Here is a 26,984-nt window from a genome sequence, read left to right as displayed (position 1 = left end):
TGCAGTAAAACCAAATGAGCTAAACGAATTGAACAGTAAAGGTAATTTTACCCAAACGTGCAAGACACACAAAAAAAAAAAAAGAATTTCAAATATACATGACCATAAATGCAACAGTACACAGGCTACAGGCTGCTCAGGAATTTAACATTTTCAGAGATACCGTGGTCCATAAACTTTTGTCGCCGGGTGTGCATAGAAGCCCAAGTGCATGACACAAGCATTTCGGCCTGCTCGAAATGCGGCCGCAGGGGTAGAGAACTGGGCCCACGCTCAACAGCAGAATGCCATAGCCACTGTGGTGGGTAAAAAAAAGGAAAAAAAGAAAACAACACACCACTGCATGGCCACCTTGCCATCGAGGAGATATATAGACCATTTTCTATGTCTGTAGGCAACTAAAAGTCTGGACAAAACAGGTAAACAACAATGCAAAGTGTTTTATTGAACAGTACAAATACAGTAAGCCCCATCAAATTCAAAGGGTCTCTGAAATAGTTTGCACAAATTCTGTAGACACATCAGGTACAACTACAGCAAAACATTCATCCCACAATTTAAGTGAAGTGTCTCATATTAAGAGAGATATGGGTGATTATTACATGTTACTCTCCTCCCTAGCCATGCTCTTCTGCCTCAACTCATTCGCCGAGTAATTGAGGCTAAGCTAGAAAAGAACAACTTGCCTTTAAAACAATTTTTTTAAATTCACATCGGTGGTTTTAGTAAAATGAGTTAGAAGGTACACAGCTGCGCGTTTTCTTCCAGCGTCCGTATGCCGTCATTAACGGGTTCACTACATTCATTGCTTTTCACAGTGCTTTACACCAGGCATAATATTTGACCCTTTGAAGGTTTTTGCCGTACGGGTACGGTTTCGACCCTCTGTTTGAAATTTCGCGCCGTAATGATGATGTGTGCTCACTGGGAGGTGCTGGCACCTCTTAGGACTTACAAGAAGCATTTGAAATTTGTGCTACCTTCTTGGGGAGATAAATAGAACTGATTTCTAGCTTCAGCGCGCCACGCAGACTGCGGCAACACTCCTTTTGCAGTTTCGGTTTCGCCGCGTGATCGCAATGGAGGCGCGCAAAACATCAATTTTCTCGTTGTCGGCACTCTCTTGCAGAGGCGGCGGAAGTTGATTTCTATCTTGATTGGCACTGCTCTTATCTTGTTCATAACCACCGCTTGCGAGGTATTCTCGCTCTCAGCGGCAACGCGCTTTCGCAGTTTCGGTTCCGCCGCATGATCGTGTGAAACGTGATTTTTCTCTTTGTCAGCATGCTATCGCAAAGGCTGTGGTAGTTGATTTCTATCTTGATTGGCGCTGCTCTTAGCTCGTTTATCACCGCCACTCACGAGGTATTCTTGCTCTCTGCGGCAACGTGCTTACGCGAGAGGGTGCCTCAGACCTCTGCCCAAGGCAGCCGCACACAGAGAAGATGTCATGTGTGCGCTAGCACAACTCGTTGCTCCAAGAGAAGAACATACAATACACGTATTTTAGGTGTACAGACTGCGATAAGGCGCTGTGCAGAGACCCGTGTTTCAAGGAGTACCACACTCTGAAATACTATTGAACATTATACAGTTCTGAGTGATGCCGACACCAAAATACTGTTCCTAATTTTTTTTAAATATTTATTCCCGACTTTATACATCTTGTACATTAAAGATCTGCAATAAAGTAATTTGACCACCTGGGAAAGTTTTTTTCGACATAATTCGACCCTCAAAGGGTTAATTATCTGGACAGGAGCTATACAGTTACATTAAACATGAAATACTTGTTTTTGTGTCTGACATTCCAGCAGAGAAATCTCACACGGAGTCTACATTTGATAAAACTTGACAGAACTTGCTGAAGTACTGCAAATTGTGCATCAATTCTGAAGCTGAATGCTCTTCGTGATTCGGAAGATGGAGTAAATGTGTTGCAACTAAATTGTCGATGGACAGAATTGATTGCTGCCTGAAACTTGCTGCTACACTTAAATAATAGAGGTATCTTCAAGATTTCCAGTTATCAAATTTCTTGTGCTGCCCTGGCCATCTGCTTTCTTGCAGCGTCTTCAGCCTTTGACGATGTTGACCGGGATGGATGAACTCAATCATTCAAATGTGCCACTGTTTGTGTGACTGTACAGGCAAACAATTAGGCATTAATGTGCAGCATGGGGGGGTGAACATATTCGCTCAATAGCCTGTTGTGTTGAGTTGGACTTCCTCGATTCATCACTGCCTATTGACATGTTCTATCGGCAGCAATTCAGCTAGCTGGCATTGGTGTACGAAAGGTGCAATAAATGCCTTGTGATTGTCTGCACTACTGTGTAGTAATTCATTTGTCCCAAGAGCACAAATGAGACCCACAATGTACCTAGTGTTGTAGCGCAAGCTTTGTGTGTGACGTCTTGTGATATCTAACTATGGTCTGATATAGTGACGCCACACGACCCTGTGATGTCATAGTGTTTTCTGTATAAGAACAAGCCGTTTTTGGCAATAAAGTTAGTTGCCTTTCTGCTCCTGGACCGTTGTCGCTCTTCTGCGTTAGTTCATCTGGCGACGAGGATGGGATCACCGTGACCTGGCCTGCTGGACACCATCAACGAAGATGCAACAGAACTGCTTGTTGGCCTAGTTGGTGCTTGCCAAAAAACGTCTTTTATCAACGAAGATGCGGCAGCTCAACGAGGCCACGCTACTACCGGAGGCGTCGCTACCATAGGCCAGCAAGAGATCCAGAATTCAAACAAGTAACACATTTACTTCTCCTACCAAGCCATGTCCCGGCTCGGCAGACTAGACGAGTACGACCCTAAGGCTCAGAACTTTGAATTTTATGTAGAACGATTTGAGCATTACATAAGGGCAACCGAGATAGCGGAAGTGAAGAAACGGTCTGTTTTCTTGACAGTAATTGGTGCAGAAGCATATGAAATTCTCAAAAACTTGGTTGTTCCATTGCTACCAGGAGATAAGACTTTACTTCGCGGAAGTAAAGGAGCTCTTGCAAATCCACTACAGCCCGAAGGCGTCTGTAATTGCAGAAAGGTGCAAATTCAACTGCCGAGTGCAACTTGACCACTAAAGTGTCGAAGACTTTGTAGTAGAGTGGAAGCACCTAACCCGCAAATGTAACTTCGGGCCATTTCTCCTGGACGCTCTACGCGACAGATTGGTAGCTGGGATCCGAAGTGAAGAAACGCAGAAGGTGTTGTTCACGGCTGATGCACTCACGTTTGAAAGGGCATGCAAAATAGCTCTTGACAGCGAATTGGCCGCGAATCAAACAGCCGCTATAAAAGCACGAAGTCGGGCGGAGAGCATAAACGCAGTGGAAATTAAAACTAACGAGCATCAGCGCAGCGACCGTGACCAAGCGAAGGATAAACGCTTGGCACGAAACAAGACCAAGAAACAAAAATGCTACCACTGTGGCAAAACACACGCACGAGAACATTGCTGGTATAAAAACTACTCGTGCAAGCTATGTTCAAAAGTTGGACATCTTCAAAACATGTGTCGAACGAGCAAAAGTGAGCTGAAGGCACATGCAGTAATGGAATCGTCAGACGAAGACGAGCACACTCTGTACAACTGCACAGTCGACACATCTGTGAAGAACGGTTATGTGGTGACTGTAAACGTGGAGGGCCAGAAAGTGTCAATGCAGGTGGACACGGGGGCCGCAGTGACAGTTGTACCTGAAAGTGTGTACAAAGAGAAGCTTGCGCAGGTGCATTGTGAACCAACTCGGGTTGTTCTAAAGACAGGCAAGAAAATGGATGTCATAGGGCAATGCAATGTAACTGCGACCTATGAAGGGCAGAGTGCAGTTTTACCAATCGTTGTTGTGAAAAACCACGAATGCGAGTTACCTGTATTGCTGGGAAGAACCTGGCTTAACAAGCTTCGGCTGAATTGGAAATCGCTTTGCAGTGTGCGCAGCAAAGACAGAGTAGATAAGATTCATGCAAAGTTTCCAAATGTTTTTTCGCAATCGCTGGGTGCTATCGGGAACTTCGAGGCACAAATTGTTTTGCAACCGGGTTGTACGCCGGTGTTTTGTAAAGCACACCCGCTTCCTTTTTCTTTGCGCGAACAAGCAGAAAAACGCCTCGCTGAGCTCGAAAGCCAAGGCGTAATAACGCCTGTGAGTAGAAGCGATTGGGCAACTCCACTGGTTTTTGTCCCAAAGAAGCAAGGTGATCAAATACGCCTTTGTGGCGATTACAAAGTCACTGTAAATCCGGTACTTAAAATAGACCACTACCCACTACCACAACCAGAGGAATTGTTAACAGCACTGTGTGGAGGCAAAGTATTTTGTGTCTTAGATTTGTCATCGGCATACCAACAAGTGGTACTGAGCCCAGAATCAAGACATATTCTGACGGTTAACACGCACAAGGGGCTCTTTCAATATAACAGACTTCTTTATGGAATAGCCAGTGCCCCTGCTTTGTTCCAGTGCATGATGGATAAGGTTTTGCTTGGTATTCCGAATGTTGGTTGTTATATTGACGATGTCATAACTGTAGGCCAGGACGTGGACGATTGCCAAAAAACGCTCGAGCGGGTGCTAGGCAAGCTTTCGGAGCATAACATTACGTTAAAGCTGGAAAAATGTAAGTTTTTCCAAGATTCTGTCTCGTACCTTGGGCACAAGGTCAGCGCCAATGGCATCTACCCGACAGAAGAGAAAGTGAAGGCAATCCTGCACGCTCCTGAGCCAACAAATGTAACCGAATTAAGAGCATACTTAGGGCTGCTCAATTTTTACAGCAAATTTATGAAGAATGTGTCATCTATAGCAGAACCAATGTACAGATTGTTACGGAAGGGAGAATGATGGCTGTGGACGAAGCAGTGTAGTAATGCTTTTAAAGCGACTAAGCATCTGCTTGTAAACAGCCATGCTCTTACCTACTACGACGCACACAAGCCGCTCGGGTTGCAATGTGACTCGTCTGCGTACGGCGTTGAAGCTGTTATTTTTCACGTGCTACCGGACGGAGAAGAGCGTCCGATAGCCTTTGCTTCATGAACTCTGACGTCAGCTGAGAAAAATTATGCACAATGTGAAAGAGAGGCCCTAGTGCTTATCTTTGGGCTTCAAAAGTTCCCAAGTTTCTTTTCGGTAGACAGTTTATGTTGTACACAGAGCATCAGCCACTTGTAAGCATCTTGGGACAAAACAAAGCGACACTGTCGCAAGCAGCTGCGAGATTGCAAAGATGGTCCATGATAATGTCCGCGTACCGGTATACGTTAAGTACCGCAAAGGGGCTGAAATCGAAGTGGCTGATGCTCTGTCTCATCTACCTCTGCCGTCTTGTCCCAAATCTGAGAGTTCGAAATGCTTTTCCATGTTCGAAAGCACTCCGTTGAACTCTTCCGACGTAGCTAAGGCCACTGCACGGGATGGCAAACTGTGCAGAGTGGTCAAGTACATGCGATATGGTTGGCCTTCAGAAGTGCCTAACGAGCTCCAGCCATACTACATTAGACGTCTAGAACTATCACTCGAGCAAGGAGGTTGTGTCACGTGGGGCACAAGGGTGATCGTGCCTGAGGCATTGCAACCGGCTGTGTTGTCTTTGCTACATGAGGACCACCCAGGCACCTCCAGGATGAAAATGCTGGCTAGAGGCTTCATTTGGTGGCCAGGTCTCGATAAAGCAGTAGAAGATTACGTACGAACCTGTTGAGTTTGCCAAGTCGTGCAACCAGCCGCGCAGCCTGTACCACTACACCCTTAGCCTTATCCGTCCAAGGTTTGGCAAAGGCTGCATGTTGACTTTGCTATGAAAGGACAGCTTAACTTTCTAGTCTTAGTGGATGCCTATTCTGAGTGGATTGAAGTATGGCTAATGACCTCAACCGCCACAAGACAAACGATTTCCAAACCTCGAAGTGTCTTCACGGCGTACGGATTTCCCGACGAAATTGTGAGTGATAATGGGCTGCTATTTGTATCACAAGAGTTTGAAGACTTCTTGGCTAAGAATAACATAAAACATACAAGAACGTCGCCCTATCACCCAATTTCGAACGGGGCAGCCGAACGTCTGGTCCAAACAACGAAGTGCGCATTGCTAAAGCAGCTGCTATCAGATGTCTCGCAATACCAAGAATCGGTGCAAACCGGGTTAGACAGCTTTTGATGAGCTATCGGAACACACCACATAGTGTGACAGGCAGCACTCCTGCGCAGCTCTTCTTAAAGAGGCAACCTAAGACCAAGTTGTCATTCCTCAAACCCGATTTTAAGCAAGATATGCTCAACAAACAGCTGAACAGCAAGCAGCAGAAAGATAAGCACCGAGGTACTGAACGTGGATTCTTAGTGAGTGACAAAGTGTTTGTTAAATGCGTTCGTGGTGAAAATGTGGCTTGGGAAGACGGCGTAGTTACTCAGATTGTAAACTCAGAGTTACTCAGATCCTCGGGCTTCAACCGACCCTCCAACTACGGCAACAACGACGACTTCACACAAGGACACATCCCCAGCAGAGCAGAGCACAGAAGTTCCAAGCAAGCCCGAAGTTATGCCTCGATGAAGCGGCCGTGCGCGACGTCCACCAGATAGGTTTAGACATGAGGACTTTAGGAAGTTAAGTGTGGACTTAATTTAAGTGGAAAGGAATGTCGTAGCGCAAGCTTTGTGTGTGACGTCTTGTGATATCTAACTATGGTCTGATATAGTGATGCCACACGACCCTGTGACGTCATAGCGTTTTCTGTATAAGAACAAGCCGTTCTTGGCAATAAAGTTAGTTGCCTTTCTGCTCCTGGACCATTGTCGCTTTTCTGCGTTAGTTCACCTAGCACTAATTTTGTTCACAGTTAATTACTTCTCAGTGTATGACTTACTTTTGCAAACCTCAGCTAGTATGTACAGGCACTCAATTGGACGTGCTCAAAGATATAGCCTTTACTGCTCTGTCTACAAGTCGCAAACATAGTTTCAGGATATATATGGAGGCATTTGTTAGGAAAAGATGGTAACATTAGTAAGTACCTATGCTAGTTATTACAGCAGCTAATTTATGGAAACCTCTTCAGTCTTTCCATATTGTGCACTATATTGGTGCAAAGTTTCATTTAACTCTAATTCCTCCACAGCAACTGTTTGATCCTTGGGCAAGTTGTGGAGACTATATGGTCATATGCAAGGTATAGATGTGGCTATAAATGTGACAGATGTGCAAAATTTCCATCAACTACTGACACAGCAAAACCTAACAGCAGTTACTCTGTAAGCTGCAGCAGCTGCATATACAAATGTGTTTAACTTCTTATTTTTTTCTGTAACTGAGCTAACGGCAGTAAACGGCAGCTAGTGTGCCCATGTAATGTGGGAATGTGGGTTCTTGGACTTGGCCATGGCCTCCAAGAAAGATGTGGAGACCACAACATTGAAGGTTTACAACGCCAGGCTAGCTGTGACCACTGGGCATTACGAGCATGTGCACAAGAGTTTGTTCTGTGCCACGGCCAGTTATTCCCTGAGCAGTCAATGCGAGGTGTCCCATAGTAACTAGGGTCAGCAGGTCTGTAAATTTCAACAAATTTGTCTGCAAATTGTCTGATGCACTTTCTTTTTTTCTTCAGATAACATAAAGCAAACGAGTGAAGAGTCGTCACTATCTAAACAAGAACAAGGCATCATTAATTGATATTGAGTTACATGTGGTTTTGCCCTAATTTTATTTCACCTTCTTTATCCAACAAACTTCAATGGTGTCTTATACCTGCCTATGTTACACCACTATGCTAGTTTACAACACTCAACAACACAATTGCTGGCCCAATGGTGACAGAACTTTGCACCATAGAGTCTGCTTGCGGCCTTACCCGCCTTTTCTGTTCCTTCAGTTTGTCATCGAGCACTGTGGCCAAGTAGATCAGCTGGGCACAGGGCACCGCAGAGTCAGTGGCACCCAGGAACACCCCGCTCTTGTGGACCTGGTCACGACAGACAGCAGCTCTCAGAATGAGCACAACACTGGGGCACTCCCTCATGACACACATGAATTGCAGACCCTCTTCACTGGCTAGTACACTCTCTACACACAGAGGGTGCTTGCATCGTGCCTAGCCATTTCTGGCCTCAAGACCCGCCGCACTGCCTCCACGGTGGTTTGATTCTAAGTTGCCGTGGAGAGAACGCCAAAAATTTTCCTGTATTTAGATTTAATTAGGTGCACGTTGAGGTGCACCAGATGGTCCAAATGAATCCAGAGCCCCATCCCCTACAGCCCACTATGCAGTTTCAGGATGCAATTTTTTTAAAAATCTGTTAAATATGCTGTATGCATACACACTTGCGTAAGTTGCCTCCTGATCAGTGGACTGAACACATTGACATTCTCACATGGGCCTTTGTGCTAAAAGCTAATCAGCTCCACAGTGTTTTGTGTTCAGAACAGAGAAGCATCAAAAAAAGATGTGCCACTCGCTAATGGCATTCTGCTAACCCTGCCTTACTGTAGCTACTGTGCTACCATCGCTTCGCCCTTGCATCATAGCGCCACAAGCCCGGAATAGAATGTCAAACCGTAATCTCATTCAAACCAACGTTATACCATAGCATAACAATTATGCGATTATTTTTTATCAAAGATTCCCGGAAAAATTTGATGGCACCCAAAATTTAGTAGAAACTCATTTGTGCTAGTAAATTGTTTTCTGTAGTCAGCTAGCTTCATTCACCGAAACTCACTGAGATTCAGTCACAAATTAAATATGAGTTTAATATACTTTTGAGGGTATGCCTACCAATGAGTGGTTTACTCGTGTTACATAAGAATGTTCAAGGCTAAACGTTTCATCACAAGACACAACGTAAACGAGATATGAATGCCAGTATGTCTTTCCGATAAACTACCGTAAATGCAGCCATCCAGCCCGCTAATCTTTGCAATGCAGACAATAGTCCAGGTGTTCGCCAGTCTGCTACTGTTCACCTCGGTGCGCATCTATACCGGTGCATCATCAGAGTGCACACTGCCATGCTTCGAAGTGGCATCAGGATACTACCAGCTGCCACTCGTGGACTATTTACCTGGGATGACCGTGCCACTAGGGGAACAGTGGCTAACAGAATCAGAGGCAGCATGGACGGCCACATCATCATCGACGTCAACAGTATCATTGGACATAAAAGTGCTCCCAGCACTGCCCCATAGACTTGTTGACTGCACCTCAATTTAGCCATCTATACCGCTGATCTTTGCTATGCAGATGATTGTTCGGGTGTTTGCCAGCGTGCTACTGTTGGACCTCGGCGCGCATCCCTACTGGTGCGTCACTGCAGTGAGCACTGCCATGCTCCAAAGCGGCGTCAGGATACTACCAGCTGCCACTTGTCAACTATCCACCTGGGATGACCGGGCCACCAGGGGAACAGTGGCTAACGGAATCAAACGCAGCAATGACGGCCACATCACCATCGATAGTAACAGTATTAGAGGACATAAAAGTGCTCTCAGCACCAGCACCGCCCCATGGGCTCGGTGACTGCACCTCAACGCAGTTATTTAACCCGTTAATCTTTGCAATGCAGGTTAGTAAACCCTATACCCTGTTTGCCAAAAAATCAAGCAATGATGTTTTGGTGCAGCTCTTCAGCCCATGATGCTGTGTTGCCACTGCCACTGAGTGTGCTTGTGTTATTAATTCTTTGCTCATGTTACCGGGAGATAGTGAAACTAACCTGGGTCCTAACGGAAATGATGCTGTGCTGGCAGTGCTTCAGAGAACAGCTGTAGGCCAAGACAAGTTAATTATCCAAGTACAGAGCCTCAAATACCAGTCAATTACTACTGATAAAACAATAACCGACTTACGCAACCTAATGAATGATCTAGAAATACACTGCCAAGCACTCCTTCCCCTCCGAAACTACATTGAAAAGATACAGGTAGACACAAGCAGCATGTCTCGCACGATTGAAGAACTAGAAAACCGCCTAGATGCCGCCGAAAACTAATCACGGTGAAATAACCTCATCTTCTCTGGTATCTCAAACCCTACTTACAGTGAAACATGGGCCAAATTCGAAAAACTAATCGCCGAGTTTTGTCATAATAATCTATGAATAGCCGCGGAATCATGACTTAAAAAGAGCTTGTCGCCTTGGTTGTCATTCAGTTGGTAAAAATTGTCCCATAATCGTGAAGTTCACGTGTTCCAGAACCAAAGACACAATCCTATTAAATACTTTCCTTATAAAAAATACTGACTTTGGCATTGGCGAGGCCTTTCCGCTCCCCGTTTGACATGCGCGCGCGCAAACAACTAGCTGCATTTGCCAAAGCTAGATTTACAAAGTTTTCCTTGCAATTTAAAACTGATCTAAAACCGACTTAAAACCGAAACGTTACGTTCTGTTTTTGATACCTCATCCAATGCCATTAAAAAAATTGCATAGCAATTGTTCCGTCACCATGCTCCAACAAAACGCCATGCGCAGAACTTTCCAACCTCCTCTCATTTTCCGCGATATTCACTAATATCCATAGTTTCCTTCCAAAGCGTGAACTCATATAGAACATAACTTCTTAATTCAGGAGCAACATACTGACACTAACTAAAACTTGGTTGAGCGATTACCTTTAAGATGCCGAAATCCTACCTCATTTACCCGAATTCCATGTTTACCGTAACAACCGAAAATGGTCGCGGTGTTCTTGTTGCAATTCAGCGTGGTATACCATGTTCTGTTGTACATGTCAGATCCAACAATGAATCATTGTGGCTCATCTGTCAAGCCCCACCGAAACGGTGCTTCTTGGCGTTTGCTATAGACCACCACAGACTAATCCAGACTACTGTCGACATCTGAAGAATTGCCTAAAACAGCTCGTTGCCACTTAACCAAATGCAAACATTCTCCTTTTCGGTGACTTTAAGCAAAAATTGATTGGCAGAATCTAGGTACATTCTTATTAACATGTCATGTAGAGGCCAAGAACTTCATTGATGTATGTTTAAACTTTAACCTCAGTCAGTTGGTCTCAGAACCAATGCACATTATGCAAGAAATTGCGAACATCCTTGACCTAATACAGTAGAACCTCGTTTTCCTGGCGCCAACGTTCGTAATCGAGAACACAAAAAAATGACCCAATAGAGTTATTCATACGTTCCCGGAAAACACGATTTTTCGGCACCAATGTTCAGTATGTCGCCAAACTGCGATCATAAGATATGTTTTCCAACCGCTAGATCTCATGTAAACAAGAAAATGCACGAGGCACACACGATCAAGAACAGTATATAGCTGCCCACTGCAGCAGTTTCAACGCAATACAGGAAAAAGAAAATAATGCTAAGGTGAAGTTGATTTTTGATAAGCTAAGCATGGACGGCAAGCGCTTCAAACTTACTAAAAAGAAATGAATTCACAAGATGAGCAGTAGGCCCCTCATAATTCTGAACATGAATTGCCACAGTGTCGTGAATAAGACTGCCCAGCTTGAGAGCATGCTTTTTACACTAGACCCTGATGTGGCCGTACTAACCGACACCTAATTAAGCAATGATATATATGACAGTGAATACGTACCAAATAATTATAAAGCGTTACGTAGGGACCGGGACAGAAGAGGGGGAGGTATTGCTGTACTGTATAAATCTTCCATTATGCTGCAGACAATGCCTGACGTTCCGAACGTAGAAAGCATATTTTGTAAATTATACGTGAATAATTTCAGATATATCCTTGGAACTGTGTACAAAGCTCCTAAGTCCTCTGTTGATAACTTGGAGCGCTTATCAACTTATATGCATTCATATGAAACGCGAGATGATAAATTAATACTAACCGGAGACTTCAACTTGCCAAATATCTACTGGGATGCTTTTTCTTCGTATTCAGTTGAGAGTGCGGAAAGTGTTGTGACCGATCTAGCTTTTAACTTGGATTTACTATAAATTGTCAAGGATTTCACAAGAATTAGAAATGATTCAGCATCCATTCTTGATTTGTTTTTTGTGAGTGGCGCCATAAAAGACAGCATTTCATGTACAGTAACATCAGGTATTTCTGATCATAAGGCAGTTGTCCTGACGCTAAAAAGAACTTCAATCAATCGAAGAAATAAAGTTCAAACATTTCCACATTTTTCGAGAGCTCATGATGACTGTATAATAGATGTGCTAGCTTTTAATTACGATCACTTTTAAGGCCTTGATTGTAGTGCAAACAACCTCTGGTTTTTTTTCAAGTGCCTCATTTCTAATTGTGTGGAACGTTTTGTTCCTAAAATATTGAACCAGTCCAAGCACCGTAATCGATGGATTAAGCGGGAGACGTAATAAACGAGGCGGGAACTTAAGTGATTAAAAACAAAACGCACCAAAGTGAAGGACGGTGAACAACTAAAAACCGCTATTGATAACTTAACTGAAACACTTAAAGAAAAAATTGTCGAAGAGCACTATCACAGCACATTACTACACGACTTTATCAGATCATCTCCCGAGAAATTCGGGAGGGTTGTGACACCAGTCTCTTTGAAACCTTTCTTATAAATGGCGAAAGTGTGTGGGATGAGAAAAAGTGTGCTGTGACATTAATAACCATTTTAAGAGTGTATTCACAAGTGATGACGGCTGGTTACCATGCTTTCTGCTGAACTGCCTTCCCTTTCTGACATTGTTATTACGGAACACGGCATTCTAAATTTATTGTTAAATCTTGACATTAAAAAACCTCCAGGGCCAGGTGAGATTCCAAACTGTTTTCTAAAGCATTATGCTAAATGGTCTGCAAAATACCTGTACATTCTATTCACGAGGTCAATCAACGAAGGATCATTACCGGAAGACTGGGAAATTGCTAGGCTAAAGCCTTTGCATAAATCTGAGGATAAATCTTCGATCAAAAATTACAGACCAATTTCATTAACAACATCTTGTAAGCTCTCAGAACATATAATTATTAAACACATAACTGTATTTTAGATGAACATGACGTTTTAACAAACATGCAGCATGGTTTTAGAAGTGGCCTTTCAACGACTGCTCAACTAATTGAAATCATACATAATGTATTTATTCGAAACTAGGCCGATAGTTTTTTTCAAATAATCATATTCCAAACTTTAGGGTCAGCTCCAACGCGCCGAAGAAGCCCGACAACTCGCCCGCCTACGCATCAAGAACCAGCAGCGTACCGACAGCCGACACTACAACCTCCAACGACGCTTCGTCGAGTACCAGCCCGGTGATCGTGTTTGGGTTTGGACCCCTATACGCCGACGAGGACTGAGCGAGAAGCTTTTGCGTCGCTATTTCGGACCGTACAAGATCATCTGACGTATTGGCGCACTGGACTATGAGGTCGTGCCAGACGGCATTTCACTGTCACAGCTGCGACGCTCACGACCTGAAATTGTCCACGTTGTGCGACTCAAGCCGTACTACCAGCGTTGATGAACTTTGGGACTTTGCGTAACTGACCTTTGGACTTTGTTTCTCTTCTTTGTTTTGTTACTTATGCTTAATAAGTGTCCTTTTGTGTTTCGCTCTCTTTTATTTGTAGCATCGGGACGATGCTCTTTAAGAGGGGGGTATTGGCACGTGTACTTATCTTTATCGGGCGACCACGATTCGCCGCCTAACAAATGTAATCGCACAGCGCGGGACATGTCTGCATGTATCCGAAGTTTCTGGAAAGTTATCGATGCTTCTATCCAGCTGTCTGTTGTCGCCAAACGTTGTGTTATCTAATTTCATCGCGTGACGTGAATGGTGTAGAACTTTGTGGAAGGCACGTGGGTCCGAACGATTAGTCTGGAACATTTGACGACTGCTGTATAAAAGCGGACGCGCTTGACCCGCTGATCAGATTTTCGACGACCGCCTATCGTTTTCGCTGCTACTATCCTTCTTTGAGTGTAGCCTGTTTTTGAGGGCACAAGTTCGCCCAATAAAACACTCGTTTCGTTAATCACAGTTTTGCTGTCTTCTCAACCGTCACTACCACGTGACAATATGATATTTAAAAGGAAGACACTGCCTGCTTGAGAAACTTTCCCAAGAAATGTCATTGTGCGGGCAAATGAGAACGGGTGGACGACGGGTGCGATGGTGGAAGAGTGGGTTAAGATTGTGTGGCGACGGCGTCCAGGAGCTCTTCTGACAAAGAACTCGCTCCTTGTCGTCGACTCTTACCGTGGGCACTTGACCGACAACGTGAAGGCTGCGCTCGCCCAAGTGAACACGGACCTCGCTGTCATACCTGGTGGCAGGACGGGCCAGTTGCAGCCACTTGATGTCTGCATCAACAAACCTTTCAAGGATCGTCTGTGGAAATATTACACGGACTGGTTGACTGACGAAGACCACATGCTAATGGCAATGGGCCGCATCAAACGTGCATCGCTATCGCAGCTGCAGCGTGGGACGACATCCCAAGTAGTTTGATCGTGCGCACCTTTAAAAAGTGCAGCATATCTAATGCGCTTGACGGTACCAAAGATAGTGCACTGTTTGAAGGTGACAGTGACAAGGAACACAGCGACGAGTCTAGCAGCCACGATGACATTGAATGAGCTCTGCTCGTTCAGATTCAATAAATGCTGTTTGCATTTTGTGAACACTGTCTCCGCTTTTTTTGTTTGGCCTACATTCGAGGTAATATATATATGTTTTTGTTGGCTTTGGACTTTAGGGGGTCGGCTTAGAATCGGGGTCGGCCTAGATTCGAGTAAATACGATAACTTTGCTAGCCCTATAAACAAAGGGAAACAAACATACGCAATATTCATGGATTTCATCACGGCATTTGATAAGGTGTTTCATGTTAAATTGCTTCATAAGCTAGGAGCTGTGTTTAAAAATGAAGAAATATGTGCATGGATTAAAGCCTGACTTACAAACGGCCACAAGTTTGCTACTGTAGATAAAACAAGCTCTGATACAGCTGCCGTCAATTCTGGCGTCCCACAGGGATCCGTTCTTGGCCCCTTTCTTTTTGTTATATATAAATGATATTGTCACTAACCTCTCTGTTAAAATCAGGCTTTATGCTGACGACTGCATGCTGTACGATGAAATAACAACTGAAGAAGACCAACCCAGGTTAAGCAGGGACTTTAGTAAGGTAGTTTAATGATGTAGACAATGGCAAATGTGCATTAATTTTGAAAAGACAGTATATATGCGGATAACATTAAAAAAAGAAGCCACTACTGTATCACTATGGTGCAGAAAATGCTTTTTTGTCAGTGGTAACGCAGTACAAATACCTGGGCTTGTACATAACAAAGGATCTTTTCTGGCCAAAGCACCTTGACACCAGTAATAGCAAACTGCCGCCCCAAGTTGTTTTTCCTAGGACACATATCAAAATGCTCGACATCAACAGTACGTCTATTGGCTTACAAACCACTAGTTCGCCCCATTTTAGAATAATGATACAAGGCAGAACCATAGTTGAACAACGCGCGCAGGTTCGTGCGCCCCCCTCGAGAGGACAACGGAGTATTGGAGGAAAATACGAAATAATGGCACGTGTTTTCGCCGCACGTACTCGCATCGCAGGTGGCCGTTGTCGGCGTCTACAACAAGGAGACGAGGTGACGCGAGGCTCGAGAGAGAAGAAGAAGGCCTTCCTGATCTCCCGTTTAGAATGCGGCAGCGCTTTTAATTTACCCCCAGGGCACAAGTTAGCCCACAATAAATAGTAAGTACGAGACTCGGAGCAGGAGCTATGGTGCTTCAAAGTAACCTGGGGCCTGACGAACCAACTGACTGAGCTATCTTCCCGGGGCAACATCCAAGGGTCACGAGTTCAAATCACCTGTTCTCTTCCTTTTTTTTGTTTCTCTTCTTTCTTTTTCTTTTTCTTCCCCCTTTTTAATGTCTTTTCTTTTAGTTTATCACTGTACGGGAACCCTCCTAAAAAAAAAATTATATATGTCCTCAATTATGTATGGTCACACATGTGCAGGTCATAAATACCAGGTTCTCTAGCCGAGTGCCATCCGTGCGGTATAACCGAGCTCAGATTGGTCCACCTTGACTGATCAAATAAGGCACCACTGTAGGTTAAATGAAGCGTACAACTCCAGCGGGACCCGCCATGGTTGCTCAGTGGCTATGGTGTTAGACTGCTGAGCACTAGGTCGCGGTATCGAATCCCGGCCACGGCGGCCGCATTTCAATGGGGGCGAAATGCGAAAACACCCGTGTACTTAGATTTAGGTGCACGTTAAAGAACCCCAGGTGGTCGAAATTTCCGGAGCCCTCCACTACAGTGTGCCTCATAATCAGAAAGTGGTTTTGGCATGTAAAGCCCCATAATTTAATTTTTAATTTAACTCCTGCGGGGGCGGTAGAGTATCTGTCTCTCGTGCAAGAGGACCGTGGTTCAAATCCCGGTGCCGCGCAATTCTCCACCAGAAAATGCAAAAAAAAACCGTGTGTTGAGAAAATTGCACAAACAGGCCTGGAGTGCGGCCTGATCCCGGTGACCAGAACTGGTAACGCACTCTCTCACCAGAGCAGGATTGGCCACACTGGTGCAGTACTTGGCCACAACCTCCAATATGAATACAGCAATCAAACCCTAGGCTTCAGTCTCCAGCAGCCGCGAAGCAACTGACCACGGCAACGGTTAGATCTGTGACGCAGCAGAGGGTGCTAAGAATACCTGGCTCCGGACAGGCAGCCATAGGAATCTGAACCTGGCAATGTTTAACGTTAGAACGTTATCTAGTGAGGCGAGTCTAGCAGTGTTATTGGAGGAATTAGAGGGTAGTAAATGGGATATAATAGGGCTCAGTGAGGTTAGGAGGACAAAAGAAGCATATAGAGTGCTAAAAAGCGGGCACGTACTGTGCTACCGGGGCTTAGCAGAGAAACGAGAACTAGAAGTCGGATTCCTGATTAAGAAGGATATAGCTGGTAACATACAGGAATTCTATAACATTAACGAGAGGGTGGCAGGTCTTGTTGTGAAACTTAATAAGAGGTACAAAATGAAGGTTGTACAAGTCTACGCCCCTACATCCAGTCATGATGACCAGGAAGTCAAAAGCTTTTATGAAGACGTGGAATCGGCGATGGGTAAAGTCAAAACAAAATACACTATACTGATGGGCGACTTCAATGCCAGGGTAGGCAAGAAGCAGACTGGAGACAAGTCAGTGGGGAAAATGGCATAGGCTCTAGGAATAGCAGAGGAGAGTTATTAGTAGAGTTTGCAGAACAGAATAATATGCGGATAATGAATACCTTTTTCCGCAAGCGGGTTAGCCGAAAATGGATGTGGAGGAGCACGAATGGTGAGACTAGAAATGAAATCGACTTCATACTCTGCGTGAACCCTGGTATCATACAAGATGTAGACGTGCTCGGCAAGGTGCGCTGCAGTGACCATAGGATGATAAGAACTCGAATTAGCCTTGACTTGAGGAGGGAACGGAAGAAACTGGTACATAAGAAGCCAATCAATGAGTTGGCGGTAAGAGGGAAACTAGAGGAATTCCGGATCAAGCTACAGAACAGGTATTCGGCTTTAATTCAGGAAGAGGACCTTAGTGTTGAAGCAATGAACTACAATCTTATGGGCATCATTGAGGAGTGCGCAATAGAAGTCGGTGGTAACGCCGTTAGACAGGAGACCTGTAAGCTATCGCAGGAGACGAAAGATCTGATTAAGAAACGCCAATGTATGAAAGCCTCTAACCCTACAGCTAGAACAGAATTGGCAGAACTTTCTAAGTTAATCAACAAGCGTAAGACAGCTGACATAAGGAACTATAATATGGATAGAATTGAACAGGCTCCCAGGAACGGAGGAAGCCTAAAAGCAGTAAAGAAGAAACTAGGAATAGGCAAGAATCAGATGTATGTGTTAAGAGACAAAGCCGGCAATATCGTTACTAATATGGATGAGATAGTTCAAGTGGCTGAGGAGTTCTATAGAGATTTATACAGTACCAGTAACACCCATGACGATAAGGTGAGAGACAATAGTCTAGAGGAACTTGAAATCCCACAAATAACGCCGGAAGAGGTAAAGAACGCCTTGGGAGCTATGCAAAGGGGGAAGGCAGCTGGGGAGGATCAGGTAACAACAGATTTGTTGAAGGATGGTGGGAACACTATCCTAGAAAGACTGGCCACCCTATATACACAATGCCTCATGACATCGAACGTACCGGAATCTTGGAAGAACGCTAACATAATCCTAATCCATGAGAAAGGGGACACCAAAGACTTGAAAAATTCTAGACCAATCAGCTTACTGTGTGTTGCCTACAAAGTATTTACTAAGGTAATCGCAAATAGAATCAGGAATATCTTAGACTTCTGTCAACCGAAGGACCAGGCAGGATTCTGTAAAGGCTACTCAACAATAGACCATATTCACACTATCAATCAGGTGACAGAGAAATGTGCGGAATATAACCAACCCTTATATATAGCCTTCATTGATTACGAAAAAGCGTTTGATTCAGTCGAAACCTCAGCAGTCATGAAGGCATTACGGAATCAGGGTGTAGATGAGCTATATGTAAAAATACTGGAATATATCTATAGCGGCTCCACAGCCACCGTAGCCCTCCACAAAGAAAGCAACAAAATCCCAATAAAGAAAGGCGTCAGACAGGGAGGTACGATCTCTCCAATGCTATTCACAGCATGTTTACAGGAGGTATTTAGAGACCTGGAGTGAGAAGAATTGGGGATAAAAGTTGATGGAGAATACCTTAGCAACTTGCGATTCGCTGATGATATTGCCTTGCTTAGTAACTCAGGAGACCAATTGCAATGCATGCTCACTGACCTGGAGAGGCAAAGCAGAAGGGTGGGTCTGAAAATTAATCTGCAGAAAACTAAAGTAATGTTTAACAGTCTCAGAAGAGAACAGCAGTTTACGATAGGTAGCGAGGCACTGAGAGTGGTAAGGGAATACATCTACTTAGGGCGGGTAGTGACCACGGATCCGGATCATGACACTGAAATAACCAGAAGAATAAGAATGAGCTGGGGTACATTTGGCAGGCATTTTCAAATCATGAACAGCAGGTTGCCACTATCCCTCAAGAGGAAAGTGTATAACAGTTGTGTATTACCAGTACTCACGTATGGGGCAGAAACCTGGAGGCTTACGAAAAGGGTTTTGCTGAAATTAAGGATGACGCAACGAGCTATGGAAAGAAGAATGATGGGTGTAATGTTAAGGGATAAGAAAAGAGCAGATTGGGTGAGGAAACAAACGCGGGTAAATGACATATTAGTTGAAATCATGAAAAAGAAATGGGCATGGGCCGGACATGTAATGAGGAGGGAAGATAACCGATGGTCATTAAGGGTTACGGAGTGTATTCCAAGGGAAGGGAAGCGTAGCAGGGGGTGGCAGAAAGTTAGGTGGGCGGATGACATTAAGACGTTTGCAGGGACAACATGACCACAATTAGTACATGACCGGGGTAGTTGGAGAAGTATGGGAGAGGCCTTTGCCCTGCAGTGGCCGTAACTAGGCTTATGATGATGAAATGGTTGTATCTGGACTCCCTTAACTGTCCGTTACAATTCTGGTGGAGGTGCTGGGTAATGATTTCCAGCCCAATTCGAGTTGGAGAAAGCCGCCCGGAACCACGCCATCTCAGACCCAACGAGCTTACGCCTGTCCACCAGCGCATGAGCCGTGACCTACGTGGTGAGCCGCCTGAGTTTCCTCTTTTGCCGGAGCAGACTATAATAGCAGCAGCGGACAATACTGAAATGACATCCCAGACAACCTCAACCCGCATCGTTGTTGATTAGCCGCGAACGCCCGAGCCTTTTCACGGCGATACCTTCGAAGACGCCGAGGACTGGTTGGAAAGCTTCGAGCGCATCGCCGACTACAATGGATGGGACGAAAACTGGAAGCTCCACAACGTTTACTTCGTTGCAAGACTGTGCGCGAACGTGGTTTGAAAACCACAAAGCTGTCCACCGGTCGTGGGTTGACTTCCAATGGGAGCTGTTGGCCACGTATCCGAGCACAGACCGCCGGGAAAGAGCTGAAGCCGCTTTGCAAGCAAGAAGCCAGCAAAACAACGAAAGCGTGGCAATGTATCTCGAAGATATGTCCCGCTTATTCCGCCGGACCGACCCGAGCATGAGTGAGGACAAGAAGCTTCGGCACCTGATGCGCGGTGTGAAGCAGGAGCTTTTTGCTGGTTTGGCTAACAGCCCTCCACGCACCGTTGCCAAATTCCGCTCCGAGGCGACAACTATGGAAAGGACTCTTCAACAGCGTGCGAGACTCTACAACCGCAATATGAACGTCACCTCTATAGATGCAATGTCGGGAATGTTCGGGAACAGCGTCGAGGTCTTACGAGAACTCATAAGATCTGTGGTTCGAGAAGAGCTCCAGAGGCAACAGCTGAACAACGGCCCTACAGCGGTCTCTTCGTTAGAAGAAGTGGTTCGCGAAGAAGTGAGACAAGCAGTCCACGAACAGCACCTGCCAGCACAGACGCAAGCGTCGTCACCGGTACGGACGACGGTATCGTACGCCGAGGTACTCAGAGGATCTCCAGGACGTACTTTCATCGTGGCAACTGCGCATGTACCCGAACCTCGGTTCTTGCCGTCTCCGCCGGAGACGAGATTCCGGAAGGCTGACATATGGCGCACTCCTGATAGAATCCCGCTGTGCTACCACTGCGGCGAAGCTGGTCATCTCTACAGAATGTGCGAATACCGCAGAGCGGGACTTCGGGGGTTTTCCGTAAACGCTCCTTGCCCAAGAAACGGTGAACGCCCTTTCGAGATCCAGGAGTATTTGTCAACGCGCCAAAGCTCGCAGACTTCACAGCAACACCAACCTCGGTCAACAGTGCCGCTGAGGTATCGATCACTGAGCCCGCGTCCATCCTCAAGCTCCCCAAGGCGACGCCCCCAAAGCCCACGTCGGGAAAACTAATACCGGCGACCTGTGGAGGTGAGGCCACTGTCAACACAAGAACGGAGCCTCCAGTGCTGATTCTGAAATATAACGACGGACGCGAGAGCAGTTGCGAAAAGAGTGACGTAGCTTCCGATTTATGTGTGTTTATAGACGGCTGCGAAATTACTGCTTTAGCAGACACAGGCGCAGAGCATTCAGTTATGAGTAAAGTACTTGCCAGAAGACCAAAAAAAGTGCTGACTCCTTGGAGAGGACCGCAAATTCGAACCGCCGGTGGACACCTTATCAACCCGGTGGGCAGGTGCACTTCTAGAATCGGAATACGCGGCTTTACATACGTCGCCAGTTTCACTGTCCCATCAGAATGCTCAAGGGATTTAATTATTGGAATGGACTTTTTGCAGGCGAACGGTGCAGTTATCAACTCGCAGTAATCCTGTTTGTCGTTCTCAACGAAGCACGCCATCGCGATGTTCGCGTGTGAAGAACAATTCAATGCGCTTTAGATTATAGACGACGACGTCACGATACCCCCAAGATCCAGCGTAGCTGTCGCCGTCAGAAGCACCGTATTCAGCGACTATGAAGGAATAGCAGACAGTAACACTGGGCTCTTACTCAAAAAAAGGAATCTGTATGGCAAGGGGTCTTGTTCAGCTGCGTGACGGGTGTTCAAATGTTTTCCTGACTAATTTTGGAAATGAAGTCCAGCATGTTGCGAAGGGAACCGTCATTGACCACCTTAACGATTATGAACACATTACGGATTTGAGCCCTTCCGATGCTGCACTACTGGAGTCTGACAACGTAGACTCCATACTCGCATCCGTCAACATCGAAGCAGCACTATCACCGAGCCAGAAGCAGCAAATAGAGAACCTTGTACGAGAATTTGCCTCGTGTTTCTCAACGACATTAAAAGTCCAGAGAACATCCATCGCCAAACACCGTATCATTGTCGACGAAGCTGTGAGGCCTATCTGCCAGCATCCCTACCGAGTGTCACCGAAGGAGAGAGAGATCATCAGCAAACAAGTCGAAGAAATGCTTAGAGATGACGTAATTCAACCATCAACCAGCCCGTGGGCTTCGCCTGTGGTGCTGGTAAAGAAAAAGGATCTGACCTTACGCTTCTGCGTTGATTATTGGAAGCTAAACGTCGTCACAAAGCGGAATTTCTATCCACTTCCGAGGATCGATGACACCCTCGATAGACTACGGGATGCGAAATTCTTTTCCTCTCTCGACCTCAAAAGCGGATACTGGCAAATAGAAGTAGACGAACGGGATCGTGAGAAGACAGCATTCGTCACACCAGACGAACTTACGTATTCAAGGTACTTCTGTTCGGCCTCTATTCCGCCCCTGCCACCTTTTAGCGGATGATGAACACCGTGCTCTCCGGGTTAAAGTGGCAGTCCTGTCTGGTTTATCTTGACGATGTTGTGATTTTTTCTACCACCTTAGCTCAGCATGTGGAACGACTAAGGACTGTGCTCAAAGCTATTAGTTCAGCAGGGCTGACGATAAAGCCACAAAAATGTCACCTCGGCTTCCATGAGCTCCTTTCCCTCGGCCATGTAATTAGCTCCGAAGGCATCCGTTCTGACCGTGAGAAGACCGCAGCAGTAGAAAAGTTTCCTAGACCAGCTGATAAATAGGCCGTTAGGCGATTCCTAGGACTTTGTGCCTACTACAGGCGTTTCATCAAAAATTTTTCAAAGGTTGCCGAACCGTCAACACGATTATAACGAAAGAAGATATGCCTTTCGTCTGGCAAATTGAACAAGAAGATGCATTCAATGAGCTGCGACAGCGACTTCAAAACCACCCGGTCCTTCCGCACTTTGATGAGGAAGCGGAAACAGACATCCACACAGACGCCAGCAATCTAGGACTCGGTGCCGTCCTCGTTCAATGGCAAAACGGAGAGGAAAGAGTGATTGCATACGCTAGCCGCACTCTTTCGAGGGCTGAAACCAACTATTCAGCCACAGAAAAAGAATGCCTCGCAGTAATATGGGCCATAGGAAAATTCCGACCATACTTATACGGTAGACCGTTCCGAGCAATCAGCGACCATCACTCATTGTACTGGCTTACAAACCTGAAAGATCCTTCTGGACGACTTGCTAGATGGAGTCTGAGTCTGCAGGAATATGACATTGGTCGTGTACAAATCAGGTCGCAAGCACAGTGACGCTGATTGTTTATCATGGGTGCCGGTCGAATCTGCTCCTGTGAAAGATGGACACGAATTTCCGTTTCTTGGAGCCGTAACTACATCTGAGATGGCCAAACACCAGCAGTCTGACGCCGAGTTGCTTCTACTCATCAGGCACCTCGAGGGACACCCTGTCCATGTTCCACAAGTTTTCTGCCGGGGATTGTCATTGTATGTGATGAGAAATGGCGTCATGTACAAAGGAAATTTTGAGCACAGCACAGAAAAATTTTACTCGTCGTTCCTTCAGCTTTGCGATCCGAAAGCCTGTCACAATGACCCATCAGCAGGACACCTCGGAGTGAGCAGAACGTTCGCCCAAATTCATGCTAAGTACTACTGGCCAACGGTATTGAATTCAGTACAGCATTATGTACGGACATGTCGGGATTGCCAAAGACGCAAAACGCCTCCATTAAAACCCGCAGGCCTCCTTCAACCAATAGAACCCCCAGGAGCCCCGTTCGAACAAGTAGGAATGGACTTGCTTGGTCCCTTTCCGACATCGTCATCAGGGAAACGATGGATTGTAGTAGCGATGGATTACCTAAACCGATATGCCGAGACATCCTCTCTAATCAGTGCAACGGCCGTTGAAGTGGCTGAATTCTTTGTCACCAAGATAGTATTACGACACGGTGCCCTGCAATTATTATCATGGACCCAGGAACTTCGTTAACAGCCGATTTGACACCTCTGACGTACATTTATTTGCAGACGACTGTGTAATCCTCAGAAAAATTACTAACGAACACGACATCTCCCTGCTTCAGGCCGATCTCAATAACGTCAGCAAATGGTGCCGATTGTGGCGAATGGAACTCAACATTAACAAATGCAAATTTATGAGAGTATCCCAATCTAACGATAATCTGCCTGTGTACTACTTGAATAACGTTGCTTTAGAATCTACTACCTCATATAAGTACTTAGGCCTACATATAACATCTAAATTAACATGGAATCATCACGTCGAATACATAATTAATCAAGCTAACCGCTTGATGGGATACTTACGCCGTAACTTTTCTCATGCTCCCTCTCCTTTAAAATTACTACTTTATAAAACCCTGTTACGGCCAAAATTAGAATACGCTGCAGCTATATGGGACCCTTACCACGAAAACCTAATACATTCCCTTGAACTCATCCAAAACAACGCCACTCGTTTTATTCTTTGGAATTACTACCGTGGTGCAAGCGTTTCTTCAATGAAATCGAATCTGGGTCTTCAACCGCTAGCAACACGTCGGAAAATTTCCCGCCTTTCATTTTTTCATAAGCTGTATCACCACCCTACACTTCATCCAAAATTCATGTCGCTACCATGTTACTTATCTCACCGTACTGATCATCATCATAAAGTTAGAATTGGTACATGTCACACGACGCACATTTTACATTCATTTTTGCCACGTACGTCGAAAGATTGGAATGATCTTCCTACTGACATTGTTTCCATTCATAACAATGATCATTTTCGAAAAGCACTAGGTAACAATGTACAATAGCAAACATTTGTACGAACTGCTCCTGGTGTTTTCCTTTTTCTTGTTTAATGTTACTTTTATATGTCATGTTTTATTACTGCATTTATCATACTTTCAGCTAACATTGTATAATTAGCACATATTATGTATAAGCTCATGATTTATTTTCTTCTTATTTGTTGTATAACCCACTCCCCTCTCTAATGCCGAAAGGCCCTGAGGGTAAATAAATAAATAAATAAATAAATAAATCCATCATGAAACTGACTCATACCAGCCACAGGAAAACAACTGCCTATCACCCTCAAACAAATGGGCTAACCGAGCTATTGAACAGGACGCTGAGCGATATGTTGTCAATTTACGTAGACTTAGAGCACCGTACATGGGACAGGATCCTACCCTATGCGACATTCGCCTACAATACCGCATTACAAGAGACCACTCAAGTAACGCCATTCCAACTTGTTTTTGGACGAACAGTTACCACATCCTTGGATGAAATGCTGCCTGTCAGCGACAGTACAGAACAGAACCCTGACATCAGTGACTTTACACAGAGGGCCGAAGAAGCACGTCAGCTGGCGCGACATCGCATTCAACAAAGGCAGCGCATCGACGCGGGCCAATACAACCTGTGGCGAAGGGAAGTCGAGTATGCACCAGGCGACAAAGTATGGGTGTGGACTCCCGTGCGGATGCGCGGCCTGTCCGAAAAGCTTTTGCACCGTTATTTCGGCCCTTACCGAGTACTTCGCCGCATCAGTCCCCTGAACTACGAGTTACGCCAGAAGGACAAGTGAGCTCATCATGATGCCGGCGTCGCACAGAAACTGTAGATGTGGTCAGGCTGAAGCCATATTATGACAGGCAGTGAATATTCGACCAAACATCTATTCTGTGCCATATACCACTTTAGTATCGACAACAGCTTGTGAACAATTTCGTCGCTTTACGCATCGGGACGATGCGTTTTGGAGGGGGGATAATGATACAAGGCAGAAACAATGCACGCAGGTTCATGCGCCCCCCTCAAGAGGACAACGGCATATTGGAGGAAAATACGAAATAATGGCACATGTTTTCGCCACACGCACTCTCATCCCAGGTGGCCGTTGTCGGCGTCTACAAGAAGGAGACGAGGTGATGCGAGGTTCGAGAGAGAAGAAGAAGGCCTTCCTGATCTCCCGTTTAGAATGCGGCAGCGCTTTTAATTTACCTCCAGGGCACAAGTTAGCCCACAATAAATAGTTGTATCTGGACTCCCTTAACTGTCCGTCACAATATGCTGTAATTATATGGGACCCGTTCGCTAAAAGCGATATTGGAAAGCTGAAAAGTTAACATAAAAAAGAATGTTCGATACATCTACAATACATATGGGTATACAGTCAAACCAGGCTATATCGAACTCGCAAAAAAACGCCTATCAGTTCGATATAGAGCATAATTTGATATAAGCCTGCTAAATAATTGGATGTCATAAAAGCACATACCATTTATAAAATCACTTTATTGGTGAAACTAGCTGAGTTTCGCACGAAGTAGTCCTGCATTTTCTTCTGCTTGGGCAATTTCGCTGCCTGCGACGCATGCACTTTTCCACATTGTCTAAAGCGTCAGAGCAGCTGAGGCCGCAACCTTCCGCATTCAAGCAGAAGCACCGATTGGTGCGAGCGCACCAATCACTTTGGAGGACGTGGGCCATGGACCGTCGTTGCTTTCCTCATTGTGCCCACTTTACTTGTGCTCGGTACGATGTCGGCGATGTAGTCTTCGTTTTTGGGCTCTCCTGTGGTTGCGACACCATCATTTGCGCTTACAAACTCGTCCACCGTTCATTCGTCAACCGCTTCCGGAAATTCTGACAGCTCGCTCCGAACTTCGCCAACATCGGCAACGGCTTCGTCGCATTCATCAGAATTTAGTCATAACCGAGCACGCGAAAGTCGGCACGGGTGAATCAATTTCGGATGAACCACTCACACACGGCTGTGCGTACGTGTCGGGCGCCACGGGCACCGGGTCGCAAGTTGGGCCACTTTAGCCGTAATCTCCCCCTTCAAGATCGTGCTGAGAGTGCTCCTCGGGACCTTGTACACTGCGGGGACATCCGACTTCTCATCGCGTTCGATCCTATTTATGAGTTCGAGCTTCACGACGAAAGGCGAATTCTGCCGCTTCATCACGGCAACACTGCGGGAGAAGAACCACAAGAGGCACACACAATGAACCAGAAAAGCAGCAAGACAACTCGCACTTTCACCATCTTGCGCGACGAGTGCACAAGAGCCTCTGACTGGCTCTATGAGCAAGCGCTGTGGGCGGG

General features: G+C 45.5%; 1 protein-coding gene across 7 annotated transcripts in view; it reads right to left on the bottom strand.

Moving 5' to 3' along the window:
• LOC142568035 (glutaminyl-peptide cyclotransferase-like) overlaps nucleotides 1-26,984 on the bottom strand; it is a 124,377-nt gene that overhangs the window by 50,399 nt on the left and 46,994 nt on the right. For all 7 annotated transcript variants that reach the window (XM_075678116.1, XM_075678112.1, XM_075678113.1 and 4 more), the window contains one exon: nucleotides 7,870-7,980. In XM_075678116.1, the coding sequence (XP_075534231.1) occupies nucleotides 7,870-7,980 (111 nt within the window). The remainder of the gene's footprint in view (nucleotides 1-7,869; nucleotides 7,981-26,984) is intronic.

The sequence above is a fragment of the Dermacentor variabilis genome, unplaced genomic scaffold (assembly GCF_050947875.1).
Source record: "Dermacentor variabilis isolate Ectoservices unplaced genomic scaffold, ASM5094787v1 scaffold_16, whole genome shotgun sequence".
Taxonomy (NCBI): Eukaryota; Metazoa; Arthropoda; class Arachnida; order Ixodida; family Ixodidae; genus Dermacentor; species Dermacentor variabilis.
This window is presented reverse-complemented; position numbering and strand designations above follow the sequence as displayed.